The 17,445-nt window shown below is 41.6% G+C and overlaps 1 protein-coding gene across 4 annotated transcripts in view; it reads right to left on the bottom strand.

The window, feature by feature from the left end:
* The window catches only part of ADGRB3 (adhesion G protein-coupled receptor B3), an 811,989-nt gene that overhangs the window by 348,910 nt on the left and 445,634 nt on the right, over positions 1-17,445 (bottom strand). For all 4 annotated transcript variants that reach the window (XM_083177264.1, XM_083177265.1, XM_083177263.1 and 1 more), the window contains 3 exons: positions 16,984-17,085; positions 16,596-16,702; positions 2,233-2,427 (listed from right to left, as the gene is read on the bottom strand). In XM_083177264.1, coding sequence (XP_083033390.1) covers positions 2,233-2,427; positions 16,596-16,702; positions 16,984-17,085 — 404 coding nt within the window. The remainder of the gene's footprint in view (positions 1-2,232; positions 2,428-16,595; positions 16,703-16,983; positions 17,086-17,445) is intronic.

The following is a 17,445-nucleotide window of genomic DNA, read 5'->3' on the forward strand; positions in this document are numbered from 1 at the left end:
TCTCTAGGGCACAAATTTATAGTTTGTGTTCATGCTGCAAATTTTAATGGCTCTAGAGATCATTGCCACTGCTAGGATGGCTACAAATGAAAGTCCTTCTGCTAGATTTTATTTGACCTTCAGCAATGAAAAGATATGGAATTTTTCTTTAGAACACAATACATTACAACATGATCAGATAAGCTCCAAATTAGCAGGAAAAAAAGTTTTAATATAAATATTGTAATAGTTTTAAAATACACTGAATATTATTTTGGTGGTTGCTGATGTTCAGTATACCGGCATCATGACGCTGGAATACTGACAGTTGGCATCCTGATTGGTGACTATGCTTGGAGTGGTAGGGAAGGAGGGGGGGGTAGGTTTAGGCACTGTTGGGAGGACTTAGGGTTAGGCTGTGGATTGCGGAAGGTTAGGGCTAGACTGCACTGAGTGAGGGCTAGGTTAAGCCACTTACGGGGGGTGTTAGGCTGTGGGGTGGCGAGGTTAAGTTTTGGGGGGCAGTGCAAGGGTTAGATTTAGGCACTAGCGGGGAGGGTTATGGTCAGAATCAGGAGAGTGGGGTCGGTCTTTTGACCACTAGCATCCTAAATGTTGGTATATTGTATGGATCATTGACACTGACGCATTGGGTGGAAAGTATATTTTTGGCGAGTACAGCGGCCACATGGAATGCCGGCTTAACTTAAAGGTTTTTAAAAGGGGCAGACATTTACAAGGTAAAACCATGCTTTGTAAGTGTCTGCCCCTTTAAAAAATACTTTAAGCCGGGAACCCGCAAGGCCAATTTGACACCCCATCCATGGAGCTGAAATGTACTCTTTGGGCCTGAGGTAAATTTAAAAGTAATGTACTCTTGGTATAAATGAATTTGTTGTATGTAGATTTGTACACCTCTTACGATGCCTCCTATTAGTTTCCTATTAGTCATAATCATCAGTCCATACATGCACTAACCCTGTACTAGGTGCAAGAGATTAATCTGCACAGGCATATTTTCCCCCACAACTTTACTTAGCACTTATTTTTTTCAGCCCCCCTTTACCTTCGTAGGAATGCCCCATTAATGCTCACTTATGGACATTTAGTCATCAGTATAGATGCGATACTAATATTTACTCCACATAACCTATGCAAACTTTCCCAATGTATGTTCTATAGCCATGTGCAAGATGTTTGGTGTATCTATAGTTCTATTCTCACCATGGCCCTTCCTGTGTCAAATATGTATATTTTATTTGTGTCAGTTTTCTCCTACATTCAACTATACAGTACTGGGGTAATTTGTTGCCAACAATAATGAATAATAGTGTATGTGTATAGTATGTACTTGTGGTAGGGAACACAGATTGTTACCATTATATAATTATGTGAATAGCCAAATCTTCTCTATAAAGCACTGCAGAAAATGTATACACTATAGCCCCCTGATTCTAATTCCTATATATATATATATATATATATATATATATATATATATATATATATATATATATATATATATATATATATATATATATTCTATAGTAGCCCTTCTAAATGTCCCTTGTGACTCTTTACTTTGGTCAATCATTTTGGTCCTAATACAATATTTTCTTGTTACTAAGGCTGCACAATGATTAATTTCACTGGTACTGTACTTCTTGAAATAAAGAGACAACAATTGTTACATGTCAGTAGAACACGTCAAATAGTTCTCAGGGAATAATTAGCTGTAGATATTACAACTATTTATATTTCATAGGTTTTGAAGCATTAAAATGTATAATAAATAGAGATCTTCTGAGTATTCCATAGTGCTACAATTTGGTATTTTTTTTTATCCTCTGTCCACACTGTGAACACAAATATGCCCATATGCAGAGATCCATGATTTTAGACTTTATGCCAACTTGCACCTGAGGCCTAGTTGCCTGCCCTCCCGTGTCATGCGGAAGTCTCTGGTCTACTAAGGAGTCTGGTTGACATGTGCAACATCGCCACTGTGGTATACCCCCGGATGCCTTTGTTGTGTACGTTCTTTCTGATGGTTATCAGAAGTTATAAGAAGAAGGCCCCCAAAGTTTGTTATGGGAACAGACATTTTAAAATTAGCCTTTCCTTGTCTGTCTTTCTTCGTTTGCAAAATAAATTGTTTAGTTCAAATTTAAATTCATCTTAAACTGGAAGAGTTAGAACACACAAATATAATGTGCTTTTTTCTCATTTAGACATGATTGCTTAATATCTTACCTGAACTCCATCAGATGCTGGGATATAACTTGCTCTTTTGAAAGTGTCTGTGACATTTCTGAGGATTTCCACTGAGATCAGAAGATCCCCTGCATAAAAGTGCCTCCTCTGTGTTAAATCAAGCAGTGTTTTGGTCACCTGAGACATTCCTTCCCCTGCCAGCATCCTCTGTCCCTTGGCAAGATGTTCTTTAATCTGTTTCGATCAAATAGACAGCATGTATTTATGATATGATATTCACAAAGATGAATATTAAACCTAATAAATAGCACATACAATATATACAATAATGTGCATACAATATGATGGTCTGAGGATCTTATTATTGCATAATTAATAAAAAAAATGTAGTGGGTAGATCACTGACACAGGCAGGAACATTTTAAGAGAGGAGAAGGACAGTGCGCAGCCCTGTGCCAGGAGAAGGGCAGTGTGTAGTAGTAGGCATAGGCGAATCTAGGGGGTGGTCCGGGGGTGCACAGGACCACCCATTAGCTGAGGGATGGGGCTTTCCAACGAGCCCAGCCCCGTGTCTCTAGCCCTCTGGGAACCGGAGATACGGCCAGGCAAAGCTGGAACGTTTTCCCTATAGGATAACATGGGACCCCCACCCAGTTCAACGGCTGCCAGTTCCCCCTTCGGCATCACTGAAGCTCAAGGTTGATCTCAGTCGAACCCAAATCGCTGGGCCTTCAATCTGATACCAGGCTGGATCTATATGGATTAATTGGTTCCAGGGATATTGAGGTTAAACCGTTTTTTTTTTTTCATTTTTTAAATGTAATTTCATGACTGTTTATGTTCTTTGAGGGCAGATTTCTCTGGAACCAAACAGCCCAGTTTAACGGGACTAAAATCATTAGAAGCCAACTCAAAAGTTCTTCAATATGATACTGGTCTCATGTAAATGGGTCAGTCGGTTCCAAAGATATAGCTGGTTTGTTAAAGGGGGGTAGGGAGAGGAGAGTGGTTGTCTCTCCCCCTCACACCAGAAAATGCATCCTGGACCATATTCCCGGGTAAATCCCTGCATTTTCTGTTGTGAAAGGGGTATTATTTCAAAGGGGCATTACGGTGTGCAGCATCATGTGTAAGCGGCATTATGTGTGCAGCATCATGTGTAGGGGGCATTATGTGTGCAGCATCATGTGTAATGGGTACAATGGTGCACGGCATCATGTGTAATGGGTACTATGGTGTGCAGCATCATGTGTAATGGGTACTATGGTGTGCGGCATCATGTGTAATGGGTACTATGGTGCGCGGCATCATGTGTAATGGGTAATATGGTGTGCGGCATCATGTGTAATGGGTACTATTGTGCCATCAAGCAAGAACCCCCTAGCAATGAGCACGTAGGTAAGCAGCACTTATGTGGCAAATATGTAATGGGCATTACGGTTTGTTATATAGTATGTAATGGGCATCATGATGTGTGGCACAATGTGTAATGGGCATTATGGTGTGTGGCCTTATGTGTAATTGGCATTACGGTGTGTGTCTTTATGTGTAATGGGTATTACGGAGTTTGCTAAAATGTGTAATGGGCATTACTGTGTATGGTCTAAAGTGTAATACCACACCCCTTTTTGTGATGCCACGCCCCCTTCCCATGAGACCACACCCCCTTTTTGCTGCGCCGCGCAAAGGTCCCCCTGCTATTGTGTCTAGATCTGGGACCACCCATTACCATAATTCTAGATTCGCCTATGGTAGTAGGGTCTGAGCACTAGAGTGCTCAGACTCTACTGCGCATGTGTTGTGGAATCTGAGCACTAGGGCACTCAGACCCCAGTGAGGATGATGGAGGGAAAGTATTACAAAAATGGGTACAGCGTGTGTGGTGTGGGCCCCTTTGGAACTCAGGGGCCCATGTACACCACAAACACTGCATCTATTATAATACGCAACTGGACACTGCTGAAATCTCTTTCTCAAAGCAGATGTCACTTGGTCCTGGGAGAGGATGCTAGATAACATTATCACTTCAGACCTGCAGTTATATCATTATGGATAAACAGTGACTAAGTGAATACTAAAAATGCACTATTGCCCCATCCTGATATTATATGAAAGTGGGGAATTAAATTTTTTCAGCTATTGGACTTCTGGCAATTTATTCTCTGGTAATGATGTGTGACTGCAAAAATCATCATTAAGTTAAGGGATATTGTACAGATGTAGCCGGCTTTATCTTTGCAGGGGTGGCAATGGAGCCCGCTTCCCCCACCACCACCGATGGTCCCCCTCGCCGCCTGGCCCCCCCTAACCCTAGATGGAGACAGGCAGGACACGTGCGCATGAGACGCACGTGTGTCCCAGTTTAATGGAGTCCCTCTCTGCCGGAGCTCGCCAGTGGGGAGGTTCTGGCGGGCGTCGGGACTGATGAGAGGGGCTCCATCTGTATGTACTGTATCTCCCATCCTTGTTTCAATATTCTCCTGGTTCCAATATACTCACAAGTCACAACTTATTGTGAAAAATGTATACAGCACATTAAACTTACTCAAAGAAGATGGGCCCTACTCAGCTATGGGCTCCATACAGACACTGAATTTTAATGCCAAGCAATCACATCCATGCACATATTTAGTGCCAGGTACATATCATGTCCCAGTAGTGGCAGTTACAGATGTACCCAGTAGTGCCAGTTTCAGATGTTCTTTAGCAAAAAAAAGTACATTTTGGAAACAATGGTTTTAGGAATAATTTGGATAAGGGATATTTTGATAAAGGATACTAAACCTGTATATATAATACATACTGCTACGGCATGCATGATAATGTACAGTACCTAATAACAGTAATGTCATGTAGAGAACACACAATAGTCCTGTGCAGTATAAGGTAACATTTATAATGTATAATTCATATCCACAGTCTGGAAACTGTGAGGTGAGACCCCAGACAATGGACCCGCTGGAGTTTTCCCCTGTGCCCCGGTGGGCAAGTTTAATCCTTAATGTGGTCTGAAGCACTGATAAGTCTTTTACCAGAGATTTCTGTGACATATCCTACATTTATCTACTGTTGCATAGCCAGGGTATATACTGTATAATGTTGCAGAAACTGAGTCTGACTTGGACATGCTACCAGTGTCTAATAAATTAAAGCGACTATTTTTCTTTGGCACATATACATAAGTTGCAGGGTGTATGAATCCAGGGTCTAAATTCACATACTACAGGTGCTATTCAAGAACATAGAACACACATGAGGATAAATTTACTAACAAATACGAAAACGTCCTATGTCAGATACGACTCCAACCGACATCAGCCATATTCTCAGTGAAATACGACTCATAATAGGGCAGATTTACTAATCTGTGTCAGCGTGCAGAGGCTTACCGCAGGTAGGGGTCGTGCTGCCTGCCCTGTGGGCTGCGTGGTGTGGTCGGGATGCTGAGGAGCAGGGGCACACAGGAGGCAGGTTCCGGGCAGCATGGTGTGGCAACAGAGGCCACCATTGTAGCATTGTATCTTTCCCTGAAAAAAAGGGGTCTAGGCCATGTCTCCCTGACAGTGCTTCGGCCTACCTCCTGGAGAGTGGTTCAATGGCTTTGCGCTCCACAGTGTTCCTGCATAACCTGCTGATGGTCCTGTCCAGTGTTCCATAAAGGTACCAGTGCCGCAGTGACCCACCAGAGTGCTGCAGGGGACCCACCTCTCCTGTTGGGATTGCCTTCCAGCGCTTCACAGTTAGCGTCCAAAGTTCCACAATGACTCTCAGCAGCATCCAAGGTACATCAGCTATTCACAGTTGTTTCCAAAGTACTGCAGTGGTTCACAGTTGTCTCCAAAGTCCTACAGTTATTCACAATTGTCTTCAAAGTACTGCAGTTGTTCACAGTCGTATCCAAGTGCTACAGTTGTTCACAGTCGTGTCCAAGTGCTACAGTTGTTCACAGTCGTATCCAAGGGCTACATTTGTTCACAGTCGTGTCCAAGTGCTACAGTTGTTCACAGTTGTACCTAAGTGCCATAGTTACTCACAGTTGTCTCTGAGGTGCTACAGTTGTTCACAGTCATCTCTAAGTCTTCACATTATTCACAGTTATCTCCAAGTCTTTACAGTTATCCACAGTCATCTCTAAGTCTTCACCGTTATCTCTAAGTCTTCACAGTTATCCACTGTCATCTCCAAGTCTTCACAGTTCTTCACAGTTGTCTCCAAGTCTTCACAGTTATCCACAGTCATCTTCAAGTCTTCACAGTTGTCTCCAAGTATTCACAGTTATCCACAGCCATTTACAAACTATTTACAGTGGTCTCCAAGGTTCTTCAATCATCTTCAAGTCTTTGCAGTTTCCTTCAAGGTCCTCACCTTCATCTACAACTTCTTACAGTGGTCTCCAAATCCTTCAGTCATCTTCACCCTCTTTACAGTTGTTTATCCAATTTCAATGCAACAGTCCCTCCATTGATATAAGGACTACTACTATTATTACTGTTGCCTCATTCTTTGCATTACCAGTATTTGTTGCTTGTTCTACTTCAGTTTATTCAGTGACTGTATTGCAAGACCTAATAATTAAAACTTCTCAACCTTACTCACCTTCTCCTCTGTTTACCTTGCACTCTGGTACATGAGAAAGCACTACATCCATCCACCCAGCTTCCACCGTCCAATTCCCATCTCCTCTAAGGTTGCTCCCCATTTGCCAGTCCCTACAAATCCCCAGTGTGTGACAATCTGCCCTATTTACAGAATTCGTATTTCCTTATGGCGTAGGTGGCCATATTTTTTTCCATTAGTATTTGGCGGCCGTATATACAGCTGTCAAATACAAATACACGTAACCAGCCATGGGTTCAAAGCAAATACTGGTTCTAGAAACTCTCGGGTTCAAACAAATAGGGGATCACCAGAATTCCCAGAATTTGTGAAACTCGGCTCCTGTTTCACACATTTCGAGAGAGGAGAATGTAAACATCATCTTCTTCTCTCAGTGCGATGGCTTTGGGTATTGGCCTTTTTTTTTATTTTACCTGCCTTGGATGCCTACTTAGACCTAAGAAGAAGTGATCCATGCCAGAGGAGCTGGTGAATATAATTTTATTCCGCAGGTACCCCAAACAGTTTTTCTACTGGAGAAGGGGACCGATCCTTCAAATCAAGGTAGGTAAGTATAAGTATGAATAAGCTCTGGATGTAATAAAGTTGTATTTTTCTGATGTGTGTGTCTCTTTATAGGGCTATTGGTTCTGCATGTTCCAGCATGCCCATTAATGCCCCAAATGCTGGGACCTGTGGTTCTTCAAGTCCCAGCATGTGGGGGAGGTTTGCTGGGACTCATAGTTCCACAGCAGAACCCAGGACAGGGTTATTTCTGGAGGGGAGACTCCTTCATTGGGGGGTTCCCACTCCCCCAGGGTCCCTGAATGGCCTGACCAGCCCCAGGGTGAATGCTTTGGGCGGGAGAACTAATATAAATAGTGGCATTACCCTGCTGTGTGTTTGGGCCTAGTGCTGGGACTCAAAATACGGGGAACTTCTATGTCCGTCGCATTTTGGGAACCAGGGCTGGCCATTGAGCCTTATGCTGGTTTTAAAAATTTGGTTGAACCCATGCAATTCTAGAACCAGGACCAGCTTTTTGAGCATGTGTATTCCTGAATAGGAATAAGCCTGTCAAAAGAATACGAATGGTCGTATATCAGACATAGTAAATTCTAATATTATAAATTTACAGCCATATACGGACAGAAATGGCTAAAAATAGGTAACTGGTTAAATTGACACATGGAGATGGTCCATATTATGGGTGTGTTATGGGAGTGTCACGGCACATCCCAAAACATACCAAGTAGTTTGGTGTATCAGTGGCTAAGGACACTAATGCAGGGTGCACACTACATAATATGTGTACCCAGCGACATTGTCTCTGAAGGGACCTGGCAGGAGAGCCGGCATGGACAAGTGCATACATACTTGCCGATGCTAGCAGCCACAGATCAGGGAAGGGACCATGCTACATTCTGCAGTATGGCCCTAACATGCAATGTTCTTCATCATCCTGCACTACAAACACCAGTGCTTGGTCCAGCTACAAAGCGGTATCCATAAATGATGGAAGGTGTCGCAGATAACGCACAGGAGTGTGCATCTTCAGCAACATAGTATGTACACACACGACGATTTGTCAATTTTCTCATTCCAGCCTGTCAGGAATGACCAAATCTCATTAAAATTATTTAAAAGTGGGCAGCAGAATCCTTTGTACAAAGTTACAGATGCATTTGTGGCAAGAAATGCAAACAAGGACTCAGCTTCATACAATACAGATTCAGGCCCAGCATTTCAATCCAATGACTCTTTATACACCAAGGTGATGTCACCGGAGCTAAAATGATGCAAAATGATGCAATTCGAATAATTTTAGACCCCTTCCCGGTACGAAGAGCAACAAATTCTGGCATGTGCCTCAGTGGCAAATTACCCCATTCCCCCCCAATTTTCCAGGCAAGTACGGTATGCTTTACACACAGGTCTGGGGGAGAGCAAACCAGCTATAGTCTTTGATGGGTGTTATCTTGCTGGGACACCTTAAATCTCCAGATTTCCTGCACAGACCTATTTCTTTTTGCACATGGTCTAGTACTAGCTTGGAATAGAATTCATATACAGGAAGATAAGAGCTAGATTCATAGATTGTAGAGCAGAATAGTCAGCAGCCAGAGATATCTGAGATCTGTTGTGTCATTTTGACAAATTGGTATCTTATTAAAAGCCTTCCTTTAATACAGGGAAGGTGACACCTCCCGATATCTTTGAGCCAGACATGTGGCACAGGACCACCAGGTGAGAACTTTTTTAACCTGTTTTTGTTGTTTACTCCCCATGTTAAAAACATTTTCCAGAATCTGTGAGACATTAACCTCAATGATAGCGATATGTGACTCTATTAATCTAATAATGTGTAGGCTTATTGCAGAATATTTAACAGTGTGTGATATTCCATTTACAGATAAGTGCGCTAAAATCTCATCTAAGACATGAAAGCCCCAGACTGATTTAATCAAAATTAAAGAGCACCTGTCATTTAGTATTTCAATAGCTTCTCACAACATTTGCATAATGTGAACATGATCTGGCTTCAAAGCATAAACACTTTTATATTACATAAATATTAGGCAACAAGTTCTACCCTGTATTGCAAAAAAAAAAAAAAATTATCACATAACAATGAACTGTAGTTAACAAACATACTTTATACTGCCATCTATTCAGGCATTACACTGTAACATTGAGATGCAGTATTTATATCAACATTTGCAATGTCAACATTTATAATGTCAACAGTTATAATTTCACTGATGACATGTTCACAATAGGGCATTGCTAATTTGATTGAGCAGCTCTCATACTGTTTTTATGTGAAAGAGCCATTGATGGGACCTGCATTTGGAGGGCTTGCTGGTTACTGTAGTGCCACACAGAGGATTTAGGGTTAACTCCCGATAGACTCTCAACTTAGATATATTGGTAAGTGCTAATATCATATAGCCTTACAGTGGACAATTATATGGGCTAGAATATGTACTCTTATTAGGCAGTTTATTTATTTACAGTTTCTTATATAGCGCAGCAGATTCCGTTGCGCTTTACAATAGCAGTTTAGTCATACCTCCCAACTGTCCTGACTACAGTAAGACAGTCCCACTATTTTCAGTGAGTGAGAACTGGGCACCCCCCCCCCCCCCCGGGTCACTTCCTATTTAAATAAATAATTATAAAAAATAATAAAAATTCCATGTAAAAAAGTACTATACACATGTACTGGAAGCACAGATTTGGGCTGTCTCTCAGGTACAGTCTAGATCAAAAACAGAAAATGTTTTATTTTACAAAGATTTTGTTTTAATTTAATTCTCTCCACTATCAATGAGATTATGATAGTGATTGGATAGAATTGAACATAGAGGAAAAAAAGTGTATACACACTATCATCCTACAGTATGTCAGCTATAAATCACTAGCCTGCAAAAAAACGATTTATTGGTCATTTAGAAAACATACAAACTTATCTATCAAAACAAATACAGTTTAGAACTGGGTTTACGGTGCCCAAGTGACTCAATAAATGACAAGCAAGCCAATGAGGCAGTATTAATGGCACCCTTTCAATATATTGAGTGCTGTATTCATCTAGAGGGAGGCTAACATCACTGGATGGATACTTATATATAAAAATATAAAAATTATATATAAAAAACTGTGGCAAAGACATCCAACACCTGTATCCAACTGATTGGTCTTTGAACGCTTAAATCTTGCATGATGTTGTATCAATCAAGAACACATGGGAACAAAGTTAGAAAGGAAGAGCAAACTTCAATGCAGCTATTGATTGACTATTGTGAAAAGCCTGGTGTAAGTAAGGCAAAACAGTACAATCCATAAAAAAGAAGAAGCAAAATCAACCAACCAAAACATTTAGGCAATTAAGGCAACAAAGAACAACAGGATGAATAATTTCCCTGTCCCAACTCCTAAAAGGTATTTTTAATTTTATTTGTTTTCGCGGTATTCCATTGACCATAGAGACACCTACAAATTAGCAGAAACAGAAAGGCCCTGGATTTACTGGCTGCAAAGGCAACTCTTATAAAAGACACCAGAAGTTGGCATTGATGCTTTGCGGTGGATCCCAGGGCAGCAGAAAAGTTCTCATTGATGCCACAAAATTTGGTAATTCTGCAGCCTGCAGGTTAACAGAATGTTATGCTAGACCCTCAATTTAGGTTTGATAAGCTGCCAACAATGAAAATGGCAATTGTTACCCATTTCTGAAATGTAGAAAGTGTTACAATATAATTTGCAACACCAGGGATATTGCAGTCAAAGCAATGGAAAAACTCTTACAGAGGAGAAAATAACAAGCAACAATGAGGATCACTGACTGTTAATTCCCTGAACAGCTCCCAAATTGTCACACCAACGTCCAAAGTGTACAATAACTTTAAGACTACTAGAAATCTCAGTATGAAAGACAAGATAAGACACGGATTAATGGCTAGAAGTCCAAGAAAAATATACAGGATAACCCTAATCCTATGTAACAGAGGGCCGGGGGGGGGGGGGGGGGTGGCTGTTGTGGATGTACAGTATACAGGTCAACAGGGAAGAGATGAGACACTGATCCTTAGCTTCCTTTTATTTCCTACAATTTCCCAAGGGTGATTGCCATTTAAGCTATTGGTAGCAGAAAATATGCGAAGATTGCTGTATCCGTCAAGGAGATAAACCTGGAGTAGATCCAGTCTCTTTATGAAGATTGGAAGAAGCAGAAAGTTAAGATGAGAAAGAGAAATTCAATTGGTGTCTGTATTTTGAGTTGCATTTGTTAGAAAGTGAATGATGATCAAGACCAAAAAAGTGAAAATTTTTAAGACTCTGGCATCTCATTTAAATTATTAGCATTATATCATTAGAAATTCTGAATCATAATGTAGGGAAGACGTTAGTGCAGGGGTTCCCAATCTTTTTTGAATCACGGCACCCTAGAGTACCAGCGTTTTTTCACGCACCCCTAGGCCAAAAATGTAGAAAAAAATATAAAAGTAAGTGAATTTTGTTTATATGTTATCCTTAGGTTCAGTCATGTGGTAAAGGGCTCTGTTTATACACAAATGTTATGATTGGTAGTCACCAGAACTGGTTTTGACCATAAATTATTTGAAATGATCTTGGACCACCAACCTGTGGCACCCCTGCAAGTGTTCCAAGGCACCCCAGGGAGCCACGGCACACAGTTTGGGAACCACTGCATTAGAGTAGATCATATGCTATATGTCCTAGCCATAAATTATACACTCCTTAAGTGATTGGTGGATATAAATTACACAATTAAGTAAGTAAGGATTGCGACTGTCAGGCTTCTGACAGTCGGGTTTCTGATGTCAGAGAAAAAACTGTCGGAATCCCGACGGTCACTCAGTCATTCGGCACTCATTACAAACAGGTTCCATCTAAATGGATGAAAAAAAAAAAATACACTGATTCCAAAAAACAAACGGTACTTGTTTAGTTTCATGGCAGCAGCTCTACACTACGCTGACAACGTAGCCTAAGCGTAGCGTAGCATAGCCGGCGCCGTGAAACTAAACAATGTGCAGTAACATGGGGGGAGCACTGAGAGTTGTCACCTGTCACGGCTGCTGTCAGGCTGAGGCTCCAGGCTCCAGCACCCCGCTGACGCCCGAAATTCTGTGCTGTGACTCTGTGTGATCGGCTCTCCCCACTGCCCCAGTATCTGGCTCCCCGCTGACACCCGCCGTGCTGTGCTGGGACTCCGTGTGATCGTCTCTCCTCGCCACCCTAGGCTTCTGCTCCATGCTGACTCCCGCCATGCTGTGCTTGCTGGGACTCCGTGTGATTGGCTCTCCCCGCCACTCTCAGCTTATCCAGGACCATGCTCCGCACTCTGGGCAGCTGCTTGCGTCTCCAGTCTGCCGGGGACTCTCCCTCGCTTCATGGCACTGCGTATCAGGCGGATTTTATTTATTTCCTTTGACACTCTGAGAGAGCAGCCGTGATGTCACCGTGACGCAGGTAAGTATCATGCACTGCAGTACACATACACACTATCAACACACATTTCACACACTAACACAATAATATTCCCACTTTCCACGTCATACCCCCAGTGTCCATGTGGGTGTGGAGTTGATCTTAGAAAGTGTGGCGAGTGCAGCGAGCCACCGAGCCCGAAGCGTGGTGAGTGCACGCGTATCCGTGTCCACTTACGGGCTCGTTGCGCTTCGGGCTCGGTGGCTCGCTGCGCGAGCCACACTTTCTAAGATCAATCCCACGCCCACGTGAACACTGGGGGTATGACGTGGATAGTGGAGATATTAACCATTGTGTAGTTTCAGGGCTCCAGAAGCAGTTAAGTAGTTTATGTAGGCAGCATAGTGCTGTATTGGTATTCTCAATATATCACTACGTAAACTACATAACTGCAGCCCTGAAACTAAACAAGTACCAAACAAACATTACATGATTGGACCTTAATATGAAAACTGGAAAAACACAGGTGTGTGTTTGGTGTGGGATTACTTAAGATTATTCCCTATCTGGGTGTTTACACAAAAAAACACCAGCCTGTATATGTGTGATATGATTAAATTTGGGAGTAGGTAATATAGCAAGTGTGAAATTAAAATTATAGTCCAAATTCACAACCAAATTATTTACTGCAACCTCTAAACTCATTTCTCTTAAATATGCCCTTCTACCTTATTGTAATGATCCTTTTATTCTATAATGCATTTAAAACAGCAAGTTCCTTTATTTTGCAATAGCTTTTCACACATTTAAAACACACAATTTAGTCTGAAGTCATTTTTGTGACATCAATTTGCTGTACAGGAGCATTTTTCTAAGTTGCTATTGTTTAGAGCATAAAAGCTCTTCTGTTCATATACCAACTATTATAAAATACTATACAAATGGTGTACTGTAAAGTGATGGCTATGTTTTTGTTAAAAAAGTGGTTATTGTTTTCTCAAATTTAAACACCCACCATGTGTAAACAATGTACATGCTGAAGGAAATGGTGCATCAATCAAATTACTAAATATGTCCCTTGCTTTTCTCTATAACTGCATTACCATCTAAGGCTAGGTACACATCAGATCGACTGGCAATCTCGATATCTATTTGACCCCCAGGAATCAACATGCCAGTCCACATTACAATCTCTGATTCCTTTCTTCGTTACTATGCATCAGCACAAACATTATATTGATTGATTAACCAGGTAGGACTGTCAATGAAAACATCCTATATGTTGTCCATGGGAGCGCCCAATTGAGGATGCACACTTGACGATGTAGGTGATTTTGCATTCCAAAACTTTTTTAACACCACAAAGAAGTACTTTTTGGATCTTTATTTGGCAATCCACATTTCCAAACTTGGTAAAAAAAACCTTACTGTATGTATTAGGCCACCATTATACTGGAGTTGCGGGAATGCATTAAAGGGTAGGACCCCCTTTTTATTTAACATAACATGGTAGAGATTGGCACATTATATGCTATGCATCTGTGAAAAATGTAATACAGTATGTACTGTTTCAGATGCAGACGGGGGAGTTGGCTGCTTGGGGGCACCTGTCCTGAAGGGGGAATATCTCATTCATTGTCTCTTACTATGTGTCTGGACCTGTATTTGCTGCTGTGACATAGGGGTCGAGCTGGGAACCATCAGCATCAGTGGCGTTCACGCTCCATGACTCAGACTTGCTGGTGCCCTAGTGAGTGATTGTATTAGTGATTGGGTAGGATGGAGAGCCATAGGACCAGGGCTCCCTCTGCAGCTGCATCTTTAAAATTTCAGGAAGCAGACAGCATCCCCAGTACCACGTCCATCAGAGTTGTGCATGGTGAGCTGGTTGGGGGCTGGCATTGTTCACAGCATCATCAGTGGTATGGGGACATGTGGTTACATGTTCACACTAGCATTGGGAAACACAAACTCATTGCCACACTAACCAGGGACCAATCACACTGACCACTGGCCACTCCACACTGGCACTTCGACCAAAGGCACTCACTCAATGTCACGCTAACCAGGGTGACACACACACACACACACACACACACATACACACACTGTCACACTGACCAGGCTACTCTTGCATACACATAGACCAGGGTCCACCCTTTCTCACACACACACATACACACACTGACAAGAGTCCAACACACACACACAGTCAGAGCCGGCCCTAGACAATTTTATGCCCTAGGAAAGATTTTGGCTGGTGCTCCCTAGCACCACTGCTACAATGCCGCGATGCATTAACACAAGTAGGGAGATGCAGGATGGTAGTGAGGATGTAGTGAGATGCTGGGGGGTGGTAGGGAGGACATAGGGAGATGCAGGGCAGTAAGGAGGGGTGGATGTAGGGATACGCAGGGCACTGGGATGGCGTAGTGAGACGTAGTGCATAGTGATAAAGAGAGTGACCGCACTGACATAGGGACACAGGGCGGGTGAAGCGGGGAAACAGGGAAAGTGACAGCGGGGACATAGGAACATGGAGAGTAAAAATGGGGACAGAGAGAGTGACAGTGGGGACATGGAGACAGCGAGAGTGACAGTGAGGACATGGAGACAGCGAGAGTGGCAGTGGGGACACGGAGACAGAGAGACGGAGACAGCGAGAGTGAGTGGGGACATGGAAACAGGACTGTGATAGGGTTTTAACTGAAATGCTGGCATGTCCTCAATGTCCCTGTTCACAGAGCATACAAAAGAAACAAGAGCAGGTTGTGCTAAATTAATTACTTTCAGGTGTGCATGTAATAAAATCTTGTCACATTTATTAACTAATAATAATATTCAAATAAACAATAATATACATATAAATTTAAATAAAGATTTAAAAATGTCATAAATGCATGACGCTGTTGCTGTTATTCCGATAATGATTTTATAGTCACTCTTGATGCCCTTAGGCTGGATGATTTTGTTAACAGAGCCTGCCTACATTAGTATACATGCAGTAATGCTTTTTTATGCCTTAAAGTCACTATTGCTTTATATATCCTAAAGATGATGCAAGTAATGTTGCCCAACTGCCCTCACATGGGGCGCGATGCTCTAAACCAGAAATGCGGTAAAAACCCCGTTATCAGGGGTTTTACCGCATTATTAACAATGCGGTACCCGGCGATTATTAACAATGCAGTACCCGGCTATTATTAATAATGCGGTACCCAACGAAGGGGGGCGTTAGAGGGCTGAAGATGTTAGAACATCCCGCCCTTGGTGAGATATGTGCTAGGTGCAATTTGGGCTTTATTCACTGTGCTATTTGAACTACTTACGATTTGAACTACATAAGATATTTTGGACTAGACTACAATATGTAATTTATATATGTAAAGTATGTACCACATGCGTTACCCTACACAGGGTGCGATGTGGTATAAAAACACCTGTCTGCACATACTATTGCGATATGCACTACACAAGAGCATGCAACGCAAGGCAAAATAAACACAGTGCAATTTAAACTAGACTCAATGCAGTTTGAACTAAAAAAATGTAAATCACTTGCGAGAATTGCACCGTGTATGGGCACCTTAAGTTTAATAACTGAAAACACAATGTGACAGAATTAATATGTTATACTCATTATGCTTGTTCATTTGCAGCAAAATACTGAAATTGAGTTTCCAGTGATTAGTGTTTGGCTCACTTAATATGAATGAACTGAATTCAGAGCTGTTTTATTTGCTTAGCTTGTGCTGCATTTTTGACTAGATATGAATGAGTTACATTTTCTACACAGCGACATAATAGGAATTAAACATAACAAGGACAAAAGCTGGCTTTGCACCTACTGAAAGCTGCAAGTGTCTGTATTCAGCTGATATGCATCTTGCAAAGCTTGGCTGTTCCCAGAAGGCTACGCCATGAAGATTGAGTGAGCAGCGCCTGCTAGTGGTACCTATGAGTCACACAAGATGCAGAAAATATTTGTTAGCTTCAATAGCAATGCTGAAATCATGCAAAGGCAATCTCACAAATTGCTCTATTTAGCTTTATACCATTGGGAAAATGAGCTATACAATATATATTCCATTTTCTTAGAATTCAATTTGTATAAATGCTTATTTGAAGGGTGCAATGATGAGCTTGTAAATGTTGTTAGGGACAAATAAACATGTTTGCACGTTACTCATATAGCCTTATATGAATGTATATATATCTTAATAGCAGAACATTTACCAGTAGCATTAAGAGGACATCGATTGAATGCCAGGTCTCCAGCTGGGGTTCTTTTCCATACCATAGACATCAAATAGTCCTCAGGGCAGATTTCATAAGGAGCTGTGAATAAGAGTGAGAGATTTATATTAAAAAACACACATCAAGGATTCTGAGATTATTTGTCACGCTACTCAGTTTTCAACATGCCTGAGGAAAGAAGCTTAGTAGTCCAGTGTGTTTGTTTCTAAAAACATTAGCTCCATGGTAAAAATAGCTCACGCAGCAGTTTCTACCTGTCATATTTTTTTAGAGTAATATCCTGCAACAGTGTGTGGTATTGTTTCCTAATTCGTCATATATAAAGATGCAGCATATTGCATGGGTAGTGCTATTTCTTCATGAGTCAAATTCAATATGAAAAGGCAAATGTTTACATAAAATTTGCTGAGCAAAGCAGTTTAACACACACACACACACACA

Source organism: Crinia signifera, chromosome 3 (genome assembly GCF_055691185.1).
Source record: "Crinia signifera chromosome 3, ASM5569118v1, whole genome shotgun sequence".
Lineage (NCBI taxonomy): Eukaryota > Metazoa > Chordata > Amphibia > Anura > Myobatrachidae > Crinia > Crinia signifera.